At 37.7% G+C, this 21,270-nt stretch overlaps 1 protein-coding gene across 3 annotated transcripts in view; it reads left to right on the top strand.

Moving 5' to 3' along the window:
• Window positions 1-21,270, top strand: part of CTNNBL1 (catenin beta like 1) — a 160,835-nt gene that overhangs the window by 17,769 nt on the left and 121,796 nt on the right. For 2 of the 3 annotated variants that reach the window (XM_036245292.1, XM_036245293.1), the window contains exons 2-3: window positions 16,349-16,537; window positions 20,812-20,918. In XM_036245292.1, the coding sequence (XP_036101185.1) occupies window positions 16,349-16,537; window positions 20,812-20,918 (296 nt within the window). Of the gene's footprint in view, window positions 1-12,264; window positions 12,394-16,348; window positions 16,538-20,811; window positions 20,919-21,270 lie in introns of those variants that run through there. The other variant, XM_036245294.1, reaches the window with a different exon arrangement.

Raw genomic sequence — 21,270 nt, 5'->3', positions numbered from 1 at the left:
ATGACAGTGGCCCCAGTTATAGAAAACACTGGTTTGGGTGAAACTTGCCTTACATAACAGATGATCTTCATAAAAGCTCAAGTCTAATACTGTAGTAACCTGAGAGTTGATTGGCTTTTTTGTCTTTTTTTTTTTTTTTTTTCCTTTTTAAGAGTATGAGTTGTCTCTGACTCCAAAGCAAGATATGGATTGATCCATTTATTTGCCAAAGATTTACTGCAAGTCTACTGGGGGCCAGGATTGCTGTTTTCTCTTTACCCAGCCTTATAGGCAAAAAATAAGAGCTAATACAAACAAGATTAGTTTTTATTTTGTGTTGTTTGTATCTGGCATATCCATTTCTATTTGATATATTTTTTTCTTATTTAACATTTATTAAGTACTTTTTTTGGGTTAGACACTTCACTAAGAGGGCTTTTCCCAAGTGTGAGACCATGGGGATTTGTTCAAGGTCACACACTACAGTAGTAACAAACTTAGGTGTCTGACTACAAAAGTCCATTTTCTTCTCACTGTACCATGGGACTGGCTTAGCATCATTTTCTTATGTGCTTTATGTTTTGTGTAGGCCTGGAACACACATGGGTTCTAATAGGGAAAGTAATAGAGCTGCTACAAGTTTTCATAAGTTTAAGTAGCTTTGGGAAACAACTGTATTAAGGACAGAAACCCATTAAGGCAAGATGATTTCCCAATCACATGGCGGTAGTATGTTGCAGTGGAAAGAGCCAGAGCTTTAGGTTTAGACTGACTGGCGGTGTTTCAGTTTCCACTATTTTCTAGCTCTTTGACTTCAGGCAATTCGCAAGCAAAGCCACCTGAGCCTTGATATCCTCACTTGCAGAAACAGGGAATGGAATTAGCAGGATTAAAAAGATAATGAAATGTTAAGTTTCTGGTACATAATAAGCACACAGTTCATGGTAATTATTATTATATAGCTTAGATAACCACTGGTGAGGAAGCTATATGAGGAACTCCTTTAAACCCTGCAATTCTCTGACCTCAGTGCCTCCCAAGAAGCTCTTTGTGAGATTTATATCTGATTTTGCCTATTGAGGCCCATCCTGGCTTACTTACGCAGCAAGGTTTAAAAAGAGGTGGCTGGCAGAATTCCCTTGTGTACAGGGTTTTTCAGCCAGTGTATCTCTCTGTTTTTTAGTATGTTTACCGGGATTCTCAAGTTTTTAAGTAATTTCAGCCTGAGACAAGTGGGTAGGATTGATGTCAGGTTGCTTTAACACAGGTGTTATAAACAAGATTAAGAGATTGTTGAAAATATATCCGTGGAGCTCTGGGGCTAGCTTTCTGGAGTCATTCTAAATTGATAGCTAATGGGTAGTCTGCCTTGATGGCTCTCTCTAAGTTTGTAACTGACTAGAGATTCACCCACAGAGGAAGCCTGCTTATGAAAATTCGCTTTGCTTTCCTTTATCAGAAAGTAAAGCTATCATAACATGTAATATTGTGTTTGCATCATGTAAAAAACAGTTGCCATTGCACTGTTTTAAGGTGCCTTTTTTTTTTAAATACTTAACCAAGGATATTTCTCCATTGATTTTTATATGAGTGGAAGGGAGGGAGAGAAAGAGAGAAAGAGGGAGATAAAGATCAATGTGAGAGAGACATATTGATTGATTGCTTCCTGCAGGACCCTGACCGGGGCCAGGGATTGAACCTGCAGCCCAGGTACATGCCCTTGACTGGAATCTAATGCACGACCCTTCAGTCTGAGGGCGGACGCTCTAACTGCTGAGCCAAACTGGCCAGGGCTAAGATGCCTTTTTTAAAGGCAGCTAATTCTTAAGTTTTTTTTGGTAACACAAGCCTGCTAAGCTTCAAAGAAATCTTTAAAAGAGGAGAAAATGGCTTAAGACAATTAATTAATTAATTACTTTGTTTAAGACAATTATCTTAACCCTTGTTAGAGTTTCTTCCTGCCCAGCAAGATGCATGTATTGCCTTATCTGGTCTACTAGATGCTATTGCTAGGAAATTGAGTATCCTAAAATGTTCTTGAAGTGAGCAGTTACTAGTTTAAAATCACTTTAAAGTCAATTGTATAGCCTTCCTGACAGAGCATTGTGGTGGTGGGGAGACGGATTGTAGGGGGAATTTGTGGGTGGGCAAGAGGCATCAGAGAGTTCCTTTTGATGAGACTCCATGTGGCTAGGTTGTTCGAGTTCTCTGTTTGCTATGTGGAGGAAATCTTTCTGACTTTAAGATGAACTCATTCACCATCCTTGTTTTGATTGGTAATAGAGGTATTTTGCTAACTTCAGTGTTTGTAAAGCTTCTAGAAATAGTTAAACCTTTGAATGGAGGATAATAAAGTGCATTTCAGGCAAAAGCAGACACGAAACCATCTCTTTTCATTTTTTTTGATGGACTCATCAACAGTCGTGTATTGAGGCTATAACACCAGGTACCTCAGTCAAGCTGAGAGGTAGGTAAATCGGCACTCAAGTGCTGGAAAGTATCTCATAATGTCATGCTGTGTTTTCAAAGTCTAGAGTATTATCTATAATGTTGAAAAATATTCTTTTTAACAAGATAGTCAAGGTAAAGTTTCATGTGAGTTCTGTCTTCTTTGAAATAAATGTGACAGTTATTATGTAACTGACTTATGTGGATAAATTTTAAGCTTTAAAAGAGATAAGGGTAATAGTTAATGTCCTCTTAGGTTCCTGAGATAAAAACCATGTCGTTACCATTAAAGAATTAATGAGTAACTATGAAAGACCTAAATTTTGTAAATGAATAAAATGATGCGTGTTTCACTTATGATCTGGATCTCACTCAGTCCCAGATCAATTATTTCCCCCTTCCCATTTTTTTTCAAAGCATGTTCACTTTTTTTGTTTCCTGTTATCTTCATGCTAGTATACACCCTTTCCCCCAACCACTCCTCTGAAGAGCAATGCAGTTTTGAATCTTGGTGATGACCTCAGAGGCAACTCACAGAAAAAGTAATTAGAGATTTCCTTGACCCACTGTAGTCTTAATGAAATTGTCCATTGCTAGAGGCAGTAGTCCACTGCCTGGAAACTTCTGTGTCAGCATAATTATATTTAACAGGTGTGATGTGTAACTTGCAAAACCACTCTGTGGGTCTGCTGGTTGCTGAATGAATATACTACACCCTCCCCACACACAACCTCTGTGACATACACTTACAATGTATCTAACGTTTGTGTCACCCTGAATAAAAAGTGAGTTTCTTATATCTGAGACTTGGTTTAAAGCAATAAATAATTTAAAGTAGCCTTGCCACATTAATTTGTTATTTAATGTTTAAAGATTCAACATGGACTGGTGTTAATGGTAGGTTTCCCTGGGCTCATTGTGTGTTCACCAAATGATCTGGGGGAGGGAGCTATCTCCATGTAGACAGATGACACAGAGCTCTTCTGGCAGGGAACTTCCCTGTGAGCAAGGAACAACTAACTATAGAAGGGAGTTTTCCTGGCTAAAGGCATGGGCAGAAAAGTAGCAGGAGTTTTAATGTTGGTTGAAAGATGATGGCAGCAGGGAGAGATGATACAGATTATGCCTTTGAGATGATAGCTTCTGAGGTTGTAACTAAGGAAGGGGTCTGGAGGTTGTGTACACTGCTCCTGCGAAAGAGAGATTTCCTACCCAGTTCTTTGGCTTCCCTCGTCTGGTCACTTCCTTGAGTCTTAGTTTATTCATCTGTAAATTATGAGTTTGTACTGATAGTCTTTGTCCGAATCTGAATTTTACTATTCTTAGTCTCTGAATATCACTTGATGCCACCATTAGAAAATTTACTAAGCTATATATATGGGGTGGGCAAAGGTAGGTTTACAGTTGTGATATAAATAATACAATAATAAACTCTCATACTCACAATTGTAAACCTACTTTTGCCCACCCCTGTTTACAATATAGCCCAGGGTGGCATAAAATGATTAAATATGTAGGTAAAGAGCAGATGAATTCTGCCTGGCTGCAGTCACTGTAACCACTCAAGGAACTCTGAGAACATGTGTACATATACCTTTGCTAATAGTAAATTATGATTCCTGGGTAGTCCCTTGGTTTAGCTGTCCTCTGTTGTCTCTCAGCGATTTAGCAACAGGTTAAGTGCCTGCTATGAACTGGACACTGTTAGGTGCTAAGGTTTTAGAAACAGGAGTCAGATCCCACGGTTTCTACGTTGTATTGTGTGCTGATAGAGGTATGGTGTGATAGGATATACTGCTGAGGAAGCTCAGAGGCCTTACTGGAGTATTTGGAAGACTCTTGTGACCTTTGAGTAAGATTTCTCTAGCCGGAACGAAGAAAGTGAGCTGCTATTCATGGTAGCACTATATGTCTTTACCCACCTCCAAGGAATCGTTTAAATAACTGAAGGTGACTCCTGAGTCTCTCTTAGAATCTTCTCTGATTCCTTTATTGATTTTTCCTATTGCAGACCCTTTATTATCCTGTTTGTGCATTATCTAGATTGTAATGCCTCTTTTAAAGTCTGGTGACTAAAATAGCTGACTTGGATGTTATGCTGCTAATAGTACATCCTTAATATGAATTAACTTTTAAAAAATTAAAGTTGGTCATCCTGTTGATTCATCGAGATTTACTAAAACCGTCAGCTCTTTTCTGAATGAGTTGTTTTTAACTTACATTTCCTCCAACAGGGGCTTTATATATTTACTATTTTGAGTTTAAACAAAGGTCTCTAACTGTTCATATTCTTTGCTTCAACTTATCGGTACTGCCATTCATCCACATTTCTCCATCTCCCCGCTTGAGTAATTTGAAATGTCTTGTTGAGATAAAGGTACACAGTATATATTTTAAACCCCTAACCTTAAATTAGCAATAACAATATTAAGGGATTATAACCAGCTAGGCATGACTTGTTCTGTATGATCCCTGCTAGCTTCTAATGTTCTCCTTCCCCCCACCCCCACATGTGTACATAAACATATAATTTTGCCAAATTTAATTCAGATCTTTTTTAAGAAATAAAATATTATACAGTTGAAGTCTTCTTTGTAACTTTCCCCTAATCATATTTTATTGTGTACCCCTTTCTAATCCAATTTTTGTTATGCTTCTTAGAAGTAGTTATTATCTTGAAGTTGGTGATGATTATTGCCATGCATTTTTTTTTACTTTTACTATTATTACTTAGTATGCATCCACTGATACTCGAAATTTTATTTTATTATTTCTTATTACAAATGTGCTTCAGTGAACATTTGTTAAATATCTCCTTGTAAACATGTCTTGAGAATTCCTGTAATGATTGTACCTAGGGGTAGAGTTGTTGAGGTAGTCATAGACGATATTTCTTACGTGTTACTAGGTATCAAAAATTAGCTCAGTACTCATTTCTATCCTTCCACTCAGCAAATTTTAACAGTTCCTGTTTTTCCATATTCTTACCAACACATGGTATTGTCATATTTAAAATCTTTTTTGCCAGTCTGATGATAGCTAATGATTTTTATGTGTATTTCCCTGATTATGTTTTTAACATTTAATTTATTAAAATTAAAAAAATAGTCACCCAACTCTGGCAACCATGAATCTGTTTTCTGTATCTATGAGCTTGGTTTTATTTATTTATAGATATAAATCTATATCTATACTTTTTTTTTTTTTTTTTTTTTTTTTTAAGATTCCACATATAAGAGAGGTCATATGGTATTTGTCTTTTTCTGTCTGACTTATTTCATTTAGCATAATGCCCTTGAGGTCCATCCATGTTTTGCAAATGGTGAGATTTCACTCCTTCCTTTTTATGGCTGTATAATACTTCATTGTGTGTGTGTATGTGTGTGTGTGTGTGTGTGTGTGTGCGCACACTACAATTTATTTATCCAGTCATTTATTGATGAACATTAGATTGTTACTATATCTTGGCTATTGTACATAATGCTGCAATAAACATGGGAGTACATACATCTTTTCAAGTTATGTTTTCATGTTCTTTGGATAAATACCCAGAAGTGGAATTGCTGGATCATGTGGCAATTCTATTTTTAATTTTTTGAAGAACCTCCATACTGTTTTCCATAGTGGCTGTACTAATTTACATTCCCATTAACAGTGAACAAGGGTTCCCTTTTCTCCACATCCTCATCAACACTTGTTATTTCTAGTCTTTTTTATAATAGCCATTCTAACAAGTATAAGGAGATAATCTTATTGACATGCATTTCCCTGATGATTAATGATGTAGAGCATCTTTTCATGTACCCGTTTGCAAGTGTATGTCTTCTTTGGAAAAATGTCTAGATATGCCCCTCTCCTCCTTTTTGGTTAATCCTCACTTGAGGATATTTTTCCATTGATTTTTTTTTTTTTAGATAGAGTGGAAGGGAGGGAGGGAGGAGGAGCAGGAAAGAAAGAGAGAGAGAGAAATATCGATGTGAGAGAGACACATCAATTGGTTGCCTTTCACACGATCCTGACCTGGGCCTGGGATTGAACCTGCAACCCAGGTACGTGCCCTTGACTGGAAATCAAACCTGCAACCCTTTGGTCTGTGGGCCGATGCTCTAACTGTTAAGCCAGACAGACCAGGGCTTTAGCCCATTTTTTAAAATTAGATTATTTGTTTGCTGTTGAGTTGCATGAGTTCTTTATGTATTTTGGGTATTAGCTCCTTATAAGATACATGATTTCCAAACATTTTCTTCCATTTAGTAGGTTGACTTTTCATTTTGTTGGTGGTGTCCTTTGTTCTACAGAAGCTTTTTAGTTTGATGTAGATTCACTTGTTTATTTTTGCTTTTGTTGCTTTTGCTTTTAGTGTCAGATTTAAAAAATCATCACTAAGACCTTTGTCAAGAAGCTTACCACATATTTTTTTTCTAGGAGTTTTATGATTTCAAGTCTTACATTCTCTTTAATCTATTTTGAGTAAGTATTAGCATATAGAGTTAAGATAGTGGTCCAGTTTCATTCTTTTCCATGTAACTGTCCAATTTTTCCACCACCACTGATTGAAGAGAGTGTTTTTTGACCATATATGTATGGATTGATTTCTGTGCTTTCTGTTCTGTTGATCTGTGTGTCTGTTTTTATGCTAATAAAATACTGTTTCAATTATCATAGCTTTGTAATATAGTTTGAAATCAGGGAGTATGATGCCTTTAGCTTTGTTCCTCTTTTTCAAGATTGCTTTGGTTATTTGGAGTCTTTCATGTGCATTTTTCCTGATTTCTTATTAGATTGGGTCCCTTTTATATGCTTATGAATGACTCAGTATTTTCTCTTCCTTTTAAAAAAAAAATCCTCACCTGAGGATATTTTTCCATTTATCTTTAGATGGAATGGGGGAGGAAGGGGAGAAGAGAGAGAAAAAGAGAGAGAGAGAGAGAGAGAGAGAGAGAGAGAGAGAGAATGAGAGAAAGGGAGAGAGAGAATAATCAATGTGAGAGAGACACATAGATCGGCCGCCTCCCACACAACCCTGACCAGGGATGGGGACTGAACCGCAACCAAGGTATGTGTCCTTGACTGGAATTGAACCCATGACTCCTTGGTCCGCAGGCCGATGCTCTAACTGCTGAGCCAAACCGGCCAGGGCTATTTTCTCTTTTTTGAACATAATTATGATTATGTTCTTCATCAAAAGTTGATTTCAAGTAATTCTAAAAATCTGTTATATATATAGGACTGAAGTTAGCAATTATTAAGAGAAATTGAACCCTAGGCTCAGTTTTCTTTTCAAAGTACTTTATTCTATATAATCATATTTCCCTTAGCCTACTAAAGACAGTTCTGTGAGGTAGCAGAGAAGGAAAGGGCAGAGCATTTTTATAAATTAATTTTATAAATAAGTCATTTTTAGCCCTGGCAGGTTTGGCTCAGCGGTTGGAGCATCGGCCTGCGGTACAGAGAGACCCGGATTTGGTTCCCACTAAGGGCACATACCTCAGTTGCAGTTTGTCCCCGGCCCTGGTTGGTCATGCGGGTGGCAGCCACTCGATGTGTCCCTTCACATCGATGTTTCTCTCTCTCCCTCCCGCTCTATCTGAACAAAAAATGGAAAAATGTCCTCGGGTGAGGATAAAATAAATAAATAAATAAGTCATTTTTATAAATGACTTATTGAAGGTCACGTGACTTTTAAGTGATTCACTAGAACCCTGTTGTTCTGATTATTGATTTGCTGTTCTTTGCATTGTACCCTGTTACTTCTTTTATTTATTTATATTTTTATAAAGAAGTTAACCTTTTAATTTTTCTTTATTGATTTTAGAAAGAAAGGAAGGGAGGGAGAGAGATAGAATTATTGATGAGAGAGGACATCAATTGGCTGCCTACTGCATGCCCCCCACTGGGGATTTGGCCCACAACCTGGACATGTGCCCTGACCAGGAATTGAACCGGTGACCTTTTGGTGCATAGGTCTATGCTCAACCACTGAGCCACACCGACCGGGCCATGTTACTGCTTTTAGATCAGTGTAATTCTGTTGTTGTCTTTGAACTGATATTCCGTCCAGCACCTAATAGAGTGATATTCAGGTTCTATTAGCTGAGTAAACACTTCCTGAGTGAATGAATGAATGATAATTGTTCTGGTGTAGCTGACAAAACATTCATAAGTCTCCTAAAATGGAGGTAGTTTACTTCTAAAATTTTACCAGTGCCTCTGTTTGCCTTGATAAATAAAGAAACCGAATCAATATTCAGCTTTCTGATACAGCTGCAGAATTAATCAGAGAAGATGTCGAAGTAAATCATGGACGCTAAAGTATTTTGTGTTTCTAAAAAAGAAACCTACACACCCTTTGGAAGTGATGTGAATATATATTCAGGCTTTAACAAGGAATAAGAATATTTTTTTGGTAGGGAAAATTGATTAAGTAGAGTTTTCATGACTAGTAATTTAAATCATAAATCACATCCATGTTATTTATCAGCCAATCAGATTACAGACCGTGAGTGAAACTGTTGGTGATTTTAATTTTTTATACATTGAGTCCATCCTTCCTCCCCATTGTAGACATTGATAAAACTCACATTTTTTCAGTAATTATTGTGGACTCAGTACCTGTAATTTTTAAATTGGGAATTAAATAAACGAGGCTTTGAAGTTATGAGGAATTTTTGGCATGTGGTTTTTCTTCCAGAAAAATGGTAATAAATTGCCATGATTCACTGATTATTTTATGCTTTAAGTCTTGTAGAGGTATTACATAATGTATAATTATATATGATATCTGAAATTTTCACTAGGATATTTCTGAAAAATATGATTATAATTCCTTACATTGGTATAACCCTTTCTAGTTTACACAACGCCCCTTTGTAAGGTTTTTTAATCATTACATTAGCCCTTTGAGGTGGGTAGAATCTTCTGTGTCTGATGACTTTGATCCGTAGTTATGAACTTTGGCTGATGGTAGTTGTAGTATTAGAGATTGTGAGCTTTTTCAGTTCTGGTGCCTTAAGCAAATTTGCAAGGGATCCCTGATGTTAACTTTGGCAGGTTTCATGCCTGCAAATATTGATTGAGCTAGAAGTCCTAGTTGTAAAATGTCACCAGTGATTGTGCAGCCAGCAAAGGCAAGGAAAAACTCATTACTGCAGCTCATCTGTAACTTCTGGGTCAGGCCACTCACTACCATTTGGTAAAAATTAACGTTTGAAAATTCCTTTTATTCTGACAAAATGTAATCAGGCAAGGTTAACAGCAGATGATTCTGAGCATTTCAGGTTGGTTAGACCAATTCTCCTACAAGCTTGGGTTTGTGACATTCCATAGGTTTGATTATCTTAAGAGGCATTGGGAAGGTTTACAATTATGAAATCCCCAAATAATGGTAGGAAGGAATCTAATTATGATTATACCTCCCTTTCTCCTCTGTTGCATACCACCACCCCCATCCCCATATTGAGTGTTTATTCTGAAGAAGAAAAGGCAGTGACAGAGGAAGAAAGAAATAGGATTACTTTCTTAAAGTAATCTAAAGATTTTTTTTTAAATGTGAGAGTGAGACTAACCTATTTTATGTCACTTTAAGGAGAAAGATTAGGGACCAGGGAAGAAAATTATAAGTTGAAAGGTTTCTTCTCAATTTAATGAACTGAGTGATCCAAAGATGGAGGGAGCACAATTTAGGGAGGAGGTTAAGTTTCTGGTGTCTGGAAATGTTTGGAAAGCCCTAGCCTGTGTGTAGCAGAGATGTTTTAAAGGCATTCATACCTCAGATAGGTGATTGAGTCAGATCAAGGGTTCCTAAAGTCTGAAATGTCTCAAGTGCCTCAGAATTACTGTAAGAGGGTGTGAATCCAGATGTACACAAGCATTTTCTATAGAATGAATCCCAATCTCACAACATCTCTCTCAAAATCAGTATCTCCCTCCCCTCTCTCATAAATGTGGGCATTAAAAACACAAATTCAGTGAAAAGTGTTACCAAATAGTAATGTATTTGTTTCTTGTCATTGTGTTTCTTTCAATCTTTGGATGCTAAAAAGTGTAGCAGGAGGTGGGGGTCTGTCAAATATTTTAACAGTAAAAAAGGATTGTCATTTAAAAACCTATGAATGGTAAACATCATTTTCAACCTTGAGGTTCTTTGATTTTGAATTGGGTGTTTCAGAGAGGTAGGAAGCTACATGTATGGTTTGGGGCTACACTGTGCTCCCACTTTAGAAACATTGCTCTTTATGTCATACATGTATATGTACATAAATGTCTGTGTGAAAGTGGTTATTGTTTCTAATATATAGATTGAGAAAACTCAAGAGCAGGTAAGTTACTTTCCAGGGCTGCTAAAAAGAGGCCAGATTTGAATTTAAGAAAATCTGACTGTAAAACTCATTCTTCATGCAGGATATCGCCGTTGCAAATGGCTAGTTAGCACTATTAGGAATTAGAAGCCTTGTATTATTGGCCACCACAGACAATTGCTTAAACCCAGTGGGCTCAGATTTCCTTATGTCTATAAAAAGAGGGATAAACCATATTAGTTTTTTCAGCTCAAATTTCTGAGTCTTTATCATTGATGTGATATTTAGGAAATAGCTCTTTATGCCCCCATTTGGAAGACTTTTCTGAAGTTGTCTGAATTTCTTGGTGCTAGGTTTCCTGGTTTATTATAAGGTTATAGAAGATTTACTTTGACTTTTTCTATTCTCTTAATAGAATTGAACATTTTTTTCTTTCATTAATGTGAAAGTCCATTTTATGAAAATTACCCCCTTTCTTAGCCAGGTGACTTGGAATATTGAGCTATATTTAGATGCCCCCCCCCCCCCCAATATACTTCTACACTGTTATATGCTGGTACAAATGTGCTCTTCACATTAATAATTGCACTATGTGTTTTCATAATTTATCATAATGATACCATTATTGCTTATTATAGAAGCTCCCCCCCCCCCAAAGTCTAATTGAGGTCGAGACAGACCATAAATGTGATAATATAGATTGCATGCTTAGAGGAAATAGAGTTGGTTTCATAGTAGAGTTTTAATTTAGGATTCGTTCTGGTGATGTAGCCTCTTCCTATGGTACATTACTTTGAGCCCAATATAACTGCATGTTCCCACAGCCCCTCATTATAGCTACAGCTTCTCACTGCTTTTTAATTAAAAAAAAAAAAAAAATAGAGAGGGAGAGAGGGAAAAATGAAACCTAAAGCTTAGGTTGGATATTGTCTAGGTATGCAGGGAGTATCCTAGGCGGATTGCTTATTTAATTTTTTAACTCTTTCAAAGATTTCATGGAGATGTCTTGATTTCTGTTTTCAGGGGATGGGTGATCTATGTACAGGGGTGGACAAAAGTAAGTTACAGTTATGAGTATACAAAACACAGTTTATTCTTGTATTTTTTAATTTAATTATGGTATTTATTTGTGTTACAGCTGTAAACCTACTTTTGCCCACCCCTATATATAAATATACAAATATATACATATATATATATATATATATATATATACACATATATATACACATATATATATATATATAATCATCCACCACACTCTCACACTCATAGTAGGCGACAAGAGTTTTGGAAAGTAAAGGCATCTCATATATATATAAAATCTTGAAGCTTACTATAAGCTTTGAGCAAGTGGGAATCTTTTATGTATTCTAGAAAGGCTACCAGCTGTGTGGTTGGATGGTGGTAATGCTCAGTGAGCATTTATACCACTCACCACCTATTGGGAGTGAGGCAGGGAGTGTAGAAGATTGTAACAATTCTTAAAGGCTGATGTTCTGGTACATCAGAAGTTAAGAGTTAATCTTTTTCTTTTTTCTCTAGTCCTGTGGGCAGCAGAAGCAGAGACATGACTTTATTAAGAGCAGTTTCTTTTGTCATTCCTTCATCTTGAGGGATTCCGTATACCTTTCAGATACCAAAACAAATTAATCTCCAAAGGTGACTGGTAAGAATGGCTTAATCCTTTTGGGATTGGTTGTATAAAACACAAGGAGAGCTTGGGCCTGAGCTGTTGACCCCTCTGACAGGCTGTGAGTGTTACATTTCCTTTCTAGATTCACAGTTCTGCGGCTCTTCTGTAGTGAAATCAGTTTGACAGCTCTGAGGCTCTTCCCCACTTACATATTCTTGCTTTCTTTTGTATAACTGATCACTCTCCGTGGTGAATGTTGGTAAATATAATTTCGAAGTTTATTTCCGGGTCAGGGTATTATTGTTAGCTTCACAATTTTCACAAACAAGACTTCAGCTTTATATGAGTGCCTAGTTCATTCAGTGTTGCTGAAAAGACAATTCCATTTTGTCTTTATTAGGGAACAGGAACCCCTCAGATGAGAATCCCCTAGATCTGTGCTGTCCAGGATGGTAGCCACTAGCTGCATGTGGCTGTTGGGTCCACACAATGGAGCTCTGTCTGTGTGGAAATACACCATAAATATGAAATATGTCTACCAAATTCCAAAGACTTAATATGAATAAGAAGAGTGTAAAATACCTCATTAGTTATTTTTATACATGTTGAAATGATAATATTTTGGACATATTGGATTAAAATATATTATTAAAATTAATTGTTTCTTTTTATTTTTTAAAATGTGGCTACTAAAATTTTAAAATTACATCTGTAGTTTACATTACGTTTTGATTGGATGGACCTAGACTGCAAAAACAGTGTTTGTCTTATTTACACTTACGTCTGCAGTCCTCAGCACAGTGTCTTATACATAGTTGACACTTAAAAAGTATTTGTTAAAGAAATGAACCCTAATCTTTAGTATTCAGAGTGGTCTAATTTCAGAAATGAATAGGAACTTCTCTATTTGGAGTGTATCTGAAAAGACAGTTGAGGGTTGAGAAGAGAAGAACAGAAGTTCTTAAAATTTTGCCTTGGGAGAGAAAAGTGCTGAAATAAAATGTATCAGTGCCTCTGAACGGCTTACCCATCTGTTGGAGAGGGAAGTGATATGTTGGTGAAGGAGCCGTATCAGAGCATCCATCCTAATGGGTTCTGCTCTTCTCTGCCTCAGAGTTGTCCCAAGAGGAGCTAAAGCAGAATACCCTGTGTGAGAGGGAAGGGAGCTGGAGAAACAGTGGAGAACTTGAAAGTTGCCCTGTTAGGGATGTGTGCTCAGACTATTCCTAAAGATTAACAAAGCTGTTCTTGTCTTAAGAATCCAGGCCCTTTCTGTCCCTGTGTCCCCATTTAGACATTACCTGATGGAAGCCTGGGATTGCTACTGGGTCAGCTGACTAGTTGAGGACTCTTCAAGCCTTAGAATTCTTTAATAAATTATTTGTTGAATGAATGGTTTAACAAATATTACTTTAACTCAGCCAAGGTCTTGCATGACTTATATTTATGGATATATGTTCTTGCCTGGAAGTCCCTCAGATCGGTCTCAGTTAGGGCCCTGGAATCAGGGTAGATTAGCACATTTCCCAGAGATCGGGTTCAACTTTAAAAGGCACCAGGTTGTCTTTGTAAGAGTTTATTGAAGGATCTCAGGCATCTTGTCTTCCTGCTTACAAAATAGAACTGTTAACTTCTTCTCTTCCCCAGAGATATAGTGAAGATTAAAATAAGTACTTAAAGTTTCGCAGAAGGAAAGTACTGTTTCAGTGGAAACTATTAGAGGTAAAAATGAAACTCCTCCCTGACCTCTGAAATGTTTGTTTTAAAGAAGTGGATTGGAAGGTGTGTTCAAAAGAGGCATTGCCAGAGTTCTTTCTGTTTTACACCTCTTAACTGTGGCAGTATTTAGCTTTCTCCTTTCAACTGTGGTCCACTACCCCTTCTCTGTGCCCTCAGTGATAAACAATACAGAAATCTCCTTTCTGGGGAGAACTGTGGAACTCATGCTTTGACTTGGCTGCTGCAGCAGGCTCATGCTAATCAGAATCACAGCAGGGCTTGTTTTATGAGCCTGAAAGAATTAGTGCTCCCAGGGGCTGAAGTTCCTTACCTGCTGGGGAGCTACAGATTTCTGGTTTGGAGCCTGCTCTCTTTTAGGATCAAGCTACCTTTCCTTCCCCTTCTCACTTGAAAACCAACATCTTATTTTTGTTGTAGTCCATGTTTACTGGCTTGCTGATTTCTTTTTCTTTCTTTTTTTTAAGTAATGATGACAATAGATTTTTGTAACTTTTGTATTTATGGAAATAGGATGTGATCATATGAAATAATACTCTGTCTCAGGGAGATCAAGAACAGAGTGAAGAATAGCAGGTGGTACTCTGCAAACCAAAATGTCTAATGTGAGTTTTCTAAGCAATGTCATATGCTTAAACTTACTGAAGCACCTGGTATGTGGAACCAGCGGGGTACATGAATATAGTAGGGGATGACTTTGCACCACTGGGAGAGTTGAGTTCAGTAACAGTGTGGGTTATAAGTCACGGTGAAATGTGTAATGTGTATAATGTAAATTTGTCTGTTATTACCAAACAACTTAGGAAGCTGGCAGTGAATGTGACATTTTTGTTTTTGGTTTGGAAATAACATACCACAAGTTGGTTATTATAACAGATAAAGAAAAGCTTATTTGAATAGCCTGATGCAGATGTTTTATGTTGGGGAAGACAGAATCAGGTGGATTACCTCATAGTAAAAATTTTTATATTTGTTCAGTACTGTTATAGTTTAGAGTTTTTTAACCTTTTGGTACAAACTTCCTGTTATAAGATGAGTAAGTTCTGGGGATCTAATGTATAACAGCATGACTATAGTTAACTATTCTCTATTGTATACTTGAAAGTTGCTAAGAGAGTAGTTCTTAAATGTTCCACACAAAAAAAAGAGTAATTATGTGAGGTAATGGAGGTGTTAACTAACCTTATTGTGGTAATCATTTTGCATTATGTATGTGAATCAAATTGTCATGTTGTACACCTTAAATTTACACAATGTTATATGTCATTTATGTCTCAGTAAAGCTGGAAAAATAGAAAATAAATGGTAAACACACACACAAAAGTGTGCTTTTGGAGTTCATACGGAAAAGGTTACAATCTCCATTTGCAGATGAGGAAACTAAGGCTTAGACAGGCTAAATGAGATGCCTGAAGTTGTACCAGCAGTAACATGAGCTGAATGGAGACATCGGGCTGTTCAGTGTCTAGTGCAGTGCTGTTTCTCTTCAACTCTGAAGGCCATTTCAGTAGTGTCCTATATTATTCCAATTTAATGGACAGCAACTGTAAGAATTCCATGAATTGCCGTGTTAAAGGCAAAATGAGTTCTCAACAATACAGTGGAAAGAACCCAGGACTAGGGGTCAGGAAGTGCCAATTCTGTTTCCCATGCTACTGCAGGCTTTGTGACCTTGGGTAATATTTGACTTTGGGCCTTACTCTACTCTTCTGTAAAGTAGGAATTTGGAGTGCAGTATACCTTGGAAGTTACATACGTAATCTTTGTTTGAACTACTTGTGAGTGACTGTACTCTTTCTTAGACATGAAATAAAACTAAGGGATTGGTGTTGGGGATTATATGTATTAAAGTCACCTACAAGGTAGTTGGGTTTTTTTTTTTGGTTTTTTTTTTTTTTTTTACTCGAGTAACAAGTAAATTGAGCCTAAGCCAGGGTCCCCATCTCAAAGTGGTTTTGATCCCTATGATTTCTGCATAGGAACTTTTATGAAGTAAAACTTTGCATATTGAATAAATTCTGTAAAAAAAAAAAAGCCAACTGCTTTATAGGTCGCTTTAATCATGTGTTTATAGAATCATTAAGTGTTTGAAAATTGCCATGTAGAGCTTTAATTCATTTTGTGGCAGAAATTATATGCTGTGGTGCTTTTCAGTTTGGGAATTCTTGAAAGCTTTAGAATATTTGCTATGTATGCCCTTCTACATCTTTTCCAACTCTAAAATGCTGTGTTTATTTTTTCTCTTTCTTAGCCTAACAGGGGCACAAAACGTTCCCGGGATGATGAAGAGGAAGAGCTGAAAATGCGTCGAAAACAAGCTGGTACTCGAGAACGTGGCCGCTTTCGGGAAGAGGAAATGACTGTGGTAGAAGAAGCAGATGATGACAAGAAACGGCTGCTTCAGATTATTGATAGAGAGGGTGAGGAGGAAGAGGAAGAGGTAAGGTGGCAGAAATGGTCTGGTTGCTGAGATGGCTGGCTGTGTAGGGTGTAATTTTGGGTCAGGTACATACTTTCTCTGACCTCCTTAGTATAATCTGTAAAATGAGGTTAAGGATACTTATTTCAGCGTTGACATGAAGGGTAAATGGGTTAATGGAGTTGGGAAAGCATTTTGCAAAGTGTAAAGAACATTACAAATATTTTTTTTATCTCACCCGAGAAAATTTTTGCATTTATCTTCAGATAGAGTGGGAGGGAGAGAGGGAGGAAGAGAGAGAGAGAATCATCGATGTGAGAGAGACACATCGAGTGGCTGCCACCCACACAACCCTAACCGGGGTGGGGACAAACTGTTACCGAGGTACATGCCCTTAGCGGGAACCAAACCTGGGTCTCTGGTCCACAGGCCGATGCTCTAACCGCTGAGCCAGACTGACCAGGGCTACAGATAGAATTTTTTAATTATTCTGGATTATGTGTTATAACCAAGGCCAAGCACTGAACTGTGGGGCTATTGGTATTGACTGGGGACGATCAGGAAGGCTTTCTAGACCATACTGAGGACACACAGAAGGTGCTTTCATTTTTTAGTGTAGTTAATAGTCCTCAAAAGAGAGTATAATTCTCTTGGACAAGTGGGAGACGGGCTTTTCAGGAAGTTGAAATGGCATTAGCAAAGTGGAGAAGGTCAGGGGAGCTGAGGGATTAGGTATTTAGGTGTTACTGGAAAACACAGTGTAGGGGAAGAGGTGCCTTTTTGTTGCTGTTCCTGAAGATTCTTTAGGGTCTTTGCACTCATTCCTGCCTCTGGACCTTTTTATTCTGTGCCCTCTGCTGGAATGCTCTTCTTGCCCAATGAAACCATGCTTTGCATGGCTGGTTCCTTCTCATTCAGGTCTCAGTTCCGAGATTTCCTCCTCAGAGGTCTTCCCGTCTCTGAGGTGGCCCTGCAAGTCATTCCCTCATTCTCTTACCACTATTCTGTGTATTCTCTTCACAGCACTTACCATGATCTGATATTTGTTTGTTTATTTTACTCATTTGTTGTCCCCTCCCAGCCTCCTGTGGAAATAGGGACTAGCTCTGCTTTGTTCATAGCTGAGAGAGCTCAGAGCAATGCCTAGCTCTTGGTAGACCCTTAATAAATATTTATTGAATGAATAAATGAATGAAGCTGAAAAGGGTAGAGGTAAAATATCAACAATTAAAAATTAAATGACCATGCCTTTGTGTCTTTTAAATCCTTAAGTGTTAATTCGTATGTTATTTCACTCTGGCATTTTGTTCAATATGAATATGGAAATAGATTCTTAAGAGCCAGCTGTTTTTTGGTTCCCTCAAAGACTTGATGCTAAGTTTGGATTTAAAAAATGAAGCTGGAGTGTGAATCTAAGAGGAAAAAAAATTGATTCGTATTTCACAAAGGTCTTTACTGTGTTATGACAATGACTCTCTCATTAGCACTTATACCAGAGCTAATTTGGGGGTCTGCCCCTAAAAGATGGTGACATTTTAGAAATCTGTGGTGGGAGACAGTCCCAAATTTCCTCTCTCAGGACAGCAGCCCTGCCAGGCTTTTAGACAGACAGTATGTGTAGCACATCCTCCCTCCTTCCTTCTTCCCCTCCCTCCATCTCTTTCCTCTCTTCGACTAGCTTCTGCTCAATCTGTTAGCCCTGCAGCAGCAGTTAATTGGCAGGTATAATTCCATGTAGGGCAAGGCTAGTACTGGAGGATTAAGATGGTAGCTGTCATGGGTTTCTAGCCTGAGAGACAGAAATGTAATGTGGGACCAGCCCTTCTGTTAAGGGACAGGGAAAAGAGATCACTTTGTAAAAATGACACATGGAAGGCTACAAGTTCAGGAGTTATTTTCTCACTGCCACCAAAGTCCCATTTGATGAAAAGCTAGTAATGTTTGCCCCTGTAAAGTCACGTGAACTTGTAAAATATTATTGTCCTTTTTGTGCTACATCACCAGCATTCATCTTTCTGAAATCTCCCTCTGGTTTCTGACATTGAGCTATTGGAGATACTGCTGTGGCCGATGACTAAGACTGATAATTCAGATTCCCTCCAGTGTTGGAGAGAAATTAAAGAAGCAAGGCCAAACCTTAGAGAGGCTAAGACTTTGGGAATCCTATCAGAGCCGTATTAACACTAAAATATATTTTTTTCTATGGGTGAGCAAGAGGTTAGCCAAGGGAAAGAAAAGCCATGGATATTGAGGTTGCTTGAAAGTGATTTAAATCTTTCCTGGAAATTTGGATTATTTTAGTTAAATCCTAGTGGTATATTGGGTAGGTACATCATGCTGTTACTAATAGTAAGAATCCCAGCTTAGCTTGGCTGGTGTGGCTCAGTTGGTTGAGCGCAGTCCCATGCACCAAGAGGTCGCCAGTTCAATTTCCTGGTCAGGGCTTGATTCCCAGTAGAGAGCATGCAGGAGGCGGTCAGTCGATGTTTCTCTCTCGTCAGTATTTCTATATCTCCCTGCCCTTCTTCTGTAAAATCAGTAAAAAGTACTTTAAAAAATCTTTAAGAATACCAGCTTACATTAATATAGTGTCATACAGTTTATAAGAATTTTATGCACCTCATCTCTTTAGATCATCTCTATGACCTTAGAAAATACAGATAATATTTCCTCCTTCCCTTTCTCTGTTTCTCCTCTCTTCCTCCCTTCTTTTCTTCCTACCTTCAGCACATTTTCACTGGATGCCTGCTGTGTGCCAGGTACAGTGAGGGGAACTGGATAGTCAGTATTGAACAAGTAGACAGGGCTATTTCCCTAGTTTGGGGTTGGACAAATTATCTGGGCCAGATCATGCTAGTCCTTCCTTACATATAGGGATGGGAAAAGGTACATTTACAGTTGTTTGTAATGGAAAATGATAAAATAGTTAATAAATAATAATACAAGAATAAACCATGTTTTCATACTCACAACTGTAAACTTACTTTTGCCCCATCCTGTTTGTCGTGTGAAGGGTTTGGGATTTTATTCTAAATGCCAAGTGGATGAATTTGGGAAAAACTTAGGAGGTAGAAACAGTTGGATTGGGTGAGGGTTTGAGGATTATAGTCAGCAAAGTAACATTGCATTGTGGCTAGTAAGTAGTAAAACTAGGCTCTGAGGGCTGATTAAACCTGGGCACTGACTTCAGTTTTTACCATGTCAGGCAACTTCTCTTTAAGCCGTAGACACTGGGGAGAGGCTGGGGGTCTAACAGACTACCTGAGGGTCCAGAAGTCATGGATAAAAATCTAAGAAATGTGTTATGCCCAAAATGAATTTATAAGTATCTTCCCACTTAAAACCTAATATATGCAAATCAAAATCCAAAATAATAGCTGGCATTTTTTAGTGCACTTACAAAACTATGTGAAGATTCAGTGAGTTTCAAAAGACTCTATCTCAGGGTCTCTTAATAGCAATTTCTTTATTGCTTTAAGGTGTGAGTTATGGTCAACAAAACTATGAAGCTAAGAGTTGGGAGAGTGTTAGGTAGAGTATATTGCAGCACATTACATTAAACTGAAAAATAAACTGAGGAGAAAACATTTCTGAAATTTTAGTGTAGATTTTCTTGGGGAAAATAATTCAGTTTTTAAAAGTTTATTTACCTTTATAGGTATTATTCTAGTGGTTGAAGTTAAGAAAACTCTGTGTGGTCTATTAGTTTTTAAATGTTTCCTCTAATTCTTGATATTATATCTGATTCCTTTCTTAGCAGCCAGTAAGGAGAGATACAGTAATGTGTAAGAAATCTAAACAGTGCCTGTTGCTAATTAACAGCCCTTCTTATGGTCTGTATAAAAATAGACGGAGAGTTGGATTTGGCCTGTAGACCATAGTTTGCTGACCTCTTGTGTGGGGAAAAGAGTGGGGACCACTGTCACTTACTGAACAAATTCTTTTAAACCCCTGAGTGTTATCTTACCTGCACAACAAAGGAGAAGGACAAGATAAATATTAAATAATATTTATCTAATATTGTTGCTTACTCCATGCCACATAGTACGCTTAAGAAATATTTGTTGGCTAAGTCTTTAACACCTTAAACTGAACTCCCTGTGCTAGATGTGAGACACACAGAGTGATACAAAGTGGCATGTGATGTAGACCCTTAATTCTCATTCTAATGGAGGAGATAAAGTATATACTGTACATTTATCCCCAAAAGGTGAGTGACTGAATAGCATGTATGAACCATGGAAAGAAGTAGTGATTAGTGAATGAGAATTGTTGCATTTGTCCCTTTGTACCAGGAGGAACCACTGGATGAAAGCTCAGTGAAGAAAATGATCCTTACATTTGAAAAAAGATCATACAAAAACCAAGAGCTGCGGATCAAGTTTCCAGACAATCCAGAGAAGTAAGACTCCATTTTGCTGATGCTCCTTTTCCTCTGAGGTGTTTTGCTTGCTGTTTTTGTTTTGTTTTTTGTTTGTTGTGTCTTCTTTGGTTTTGTGACCTGGGTTAGGAGTCCCCGCATGTTTGGGAAATCACCAGAAGGACTCATAGGACTTAGAGTCAGTGGTACTGAGGGTATACAACCAGATCAGCAGGGGGAAAAGATGCATCAGAGAGTCTGAAGAAATTCATATACAGACTTTCTATGCTTTTTCCCTCCCACTGAGTGGTGTCAGGCTGACATGCTTCTTTTTCCAGCAGTGAAATACATCAACACTTGTGCAGTGTCTTTGTCCAGATGAACCATGTGAGAT

This window comes from Molossus molossus, unplaced genomic scaffold, assembly GCF_014108415.1.
Source record: "Molossus molossus isolate mMolMol1 unplaced genomic scaffold, mMolMol1.p scaffold_m16_p_6, whole genome shotgun sequence".
NCBI classification, from domain to species: Eukaryota; Metazoa; Chordata; class Mammalia; order Chiroptera; family Molossidae; genus Molossus; species Molossus molossus.
This window is presented reverse-complemented; position numbering and strand designations above follow the sequence as displayed.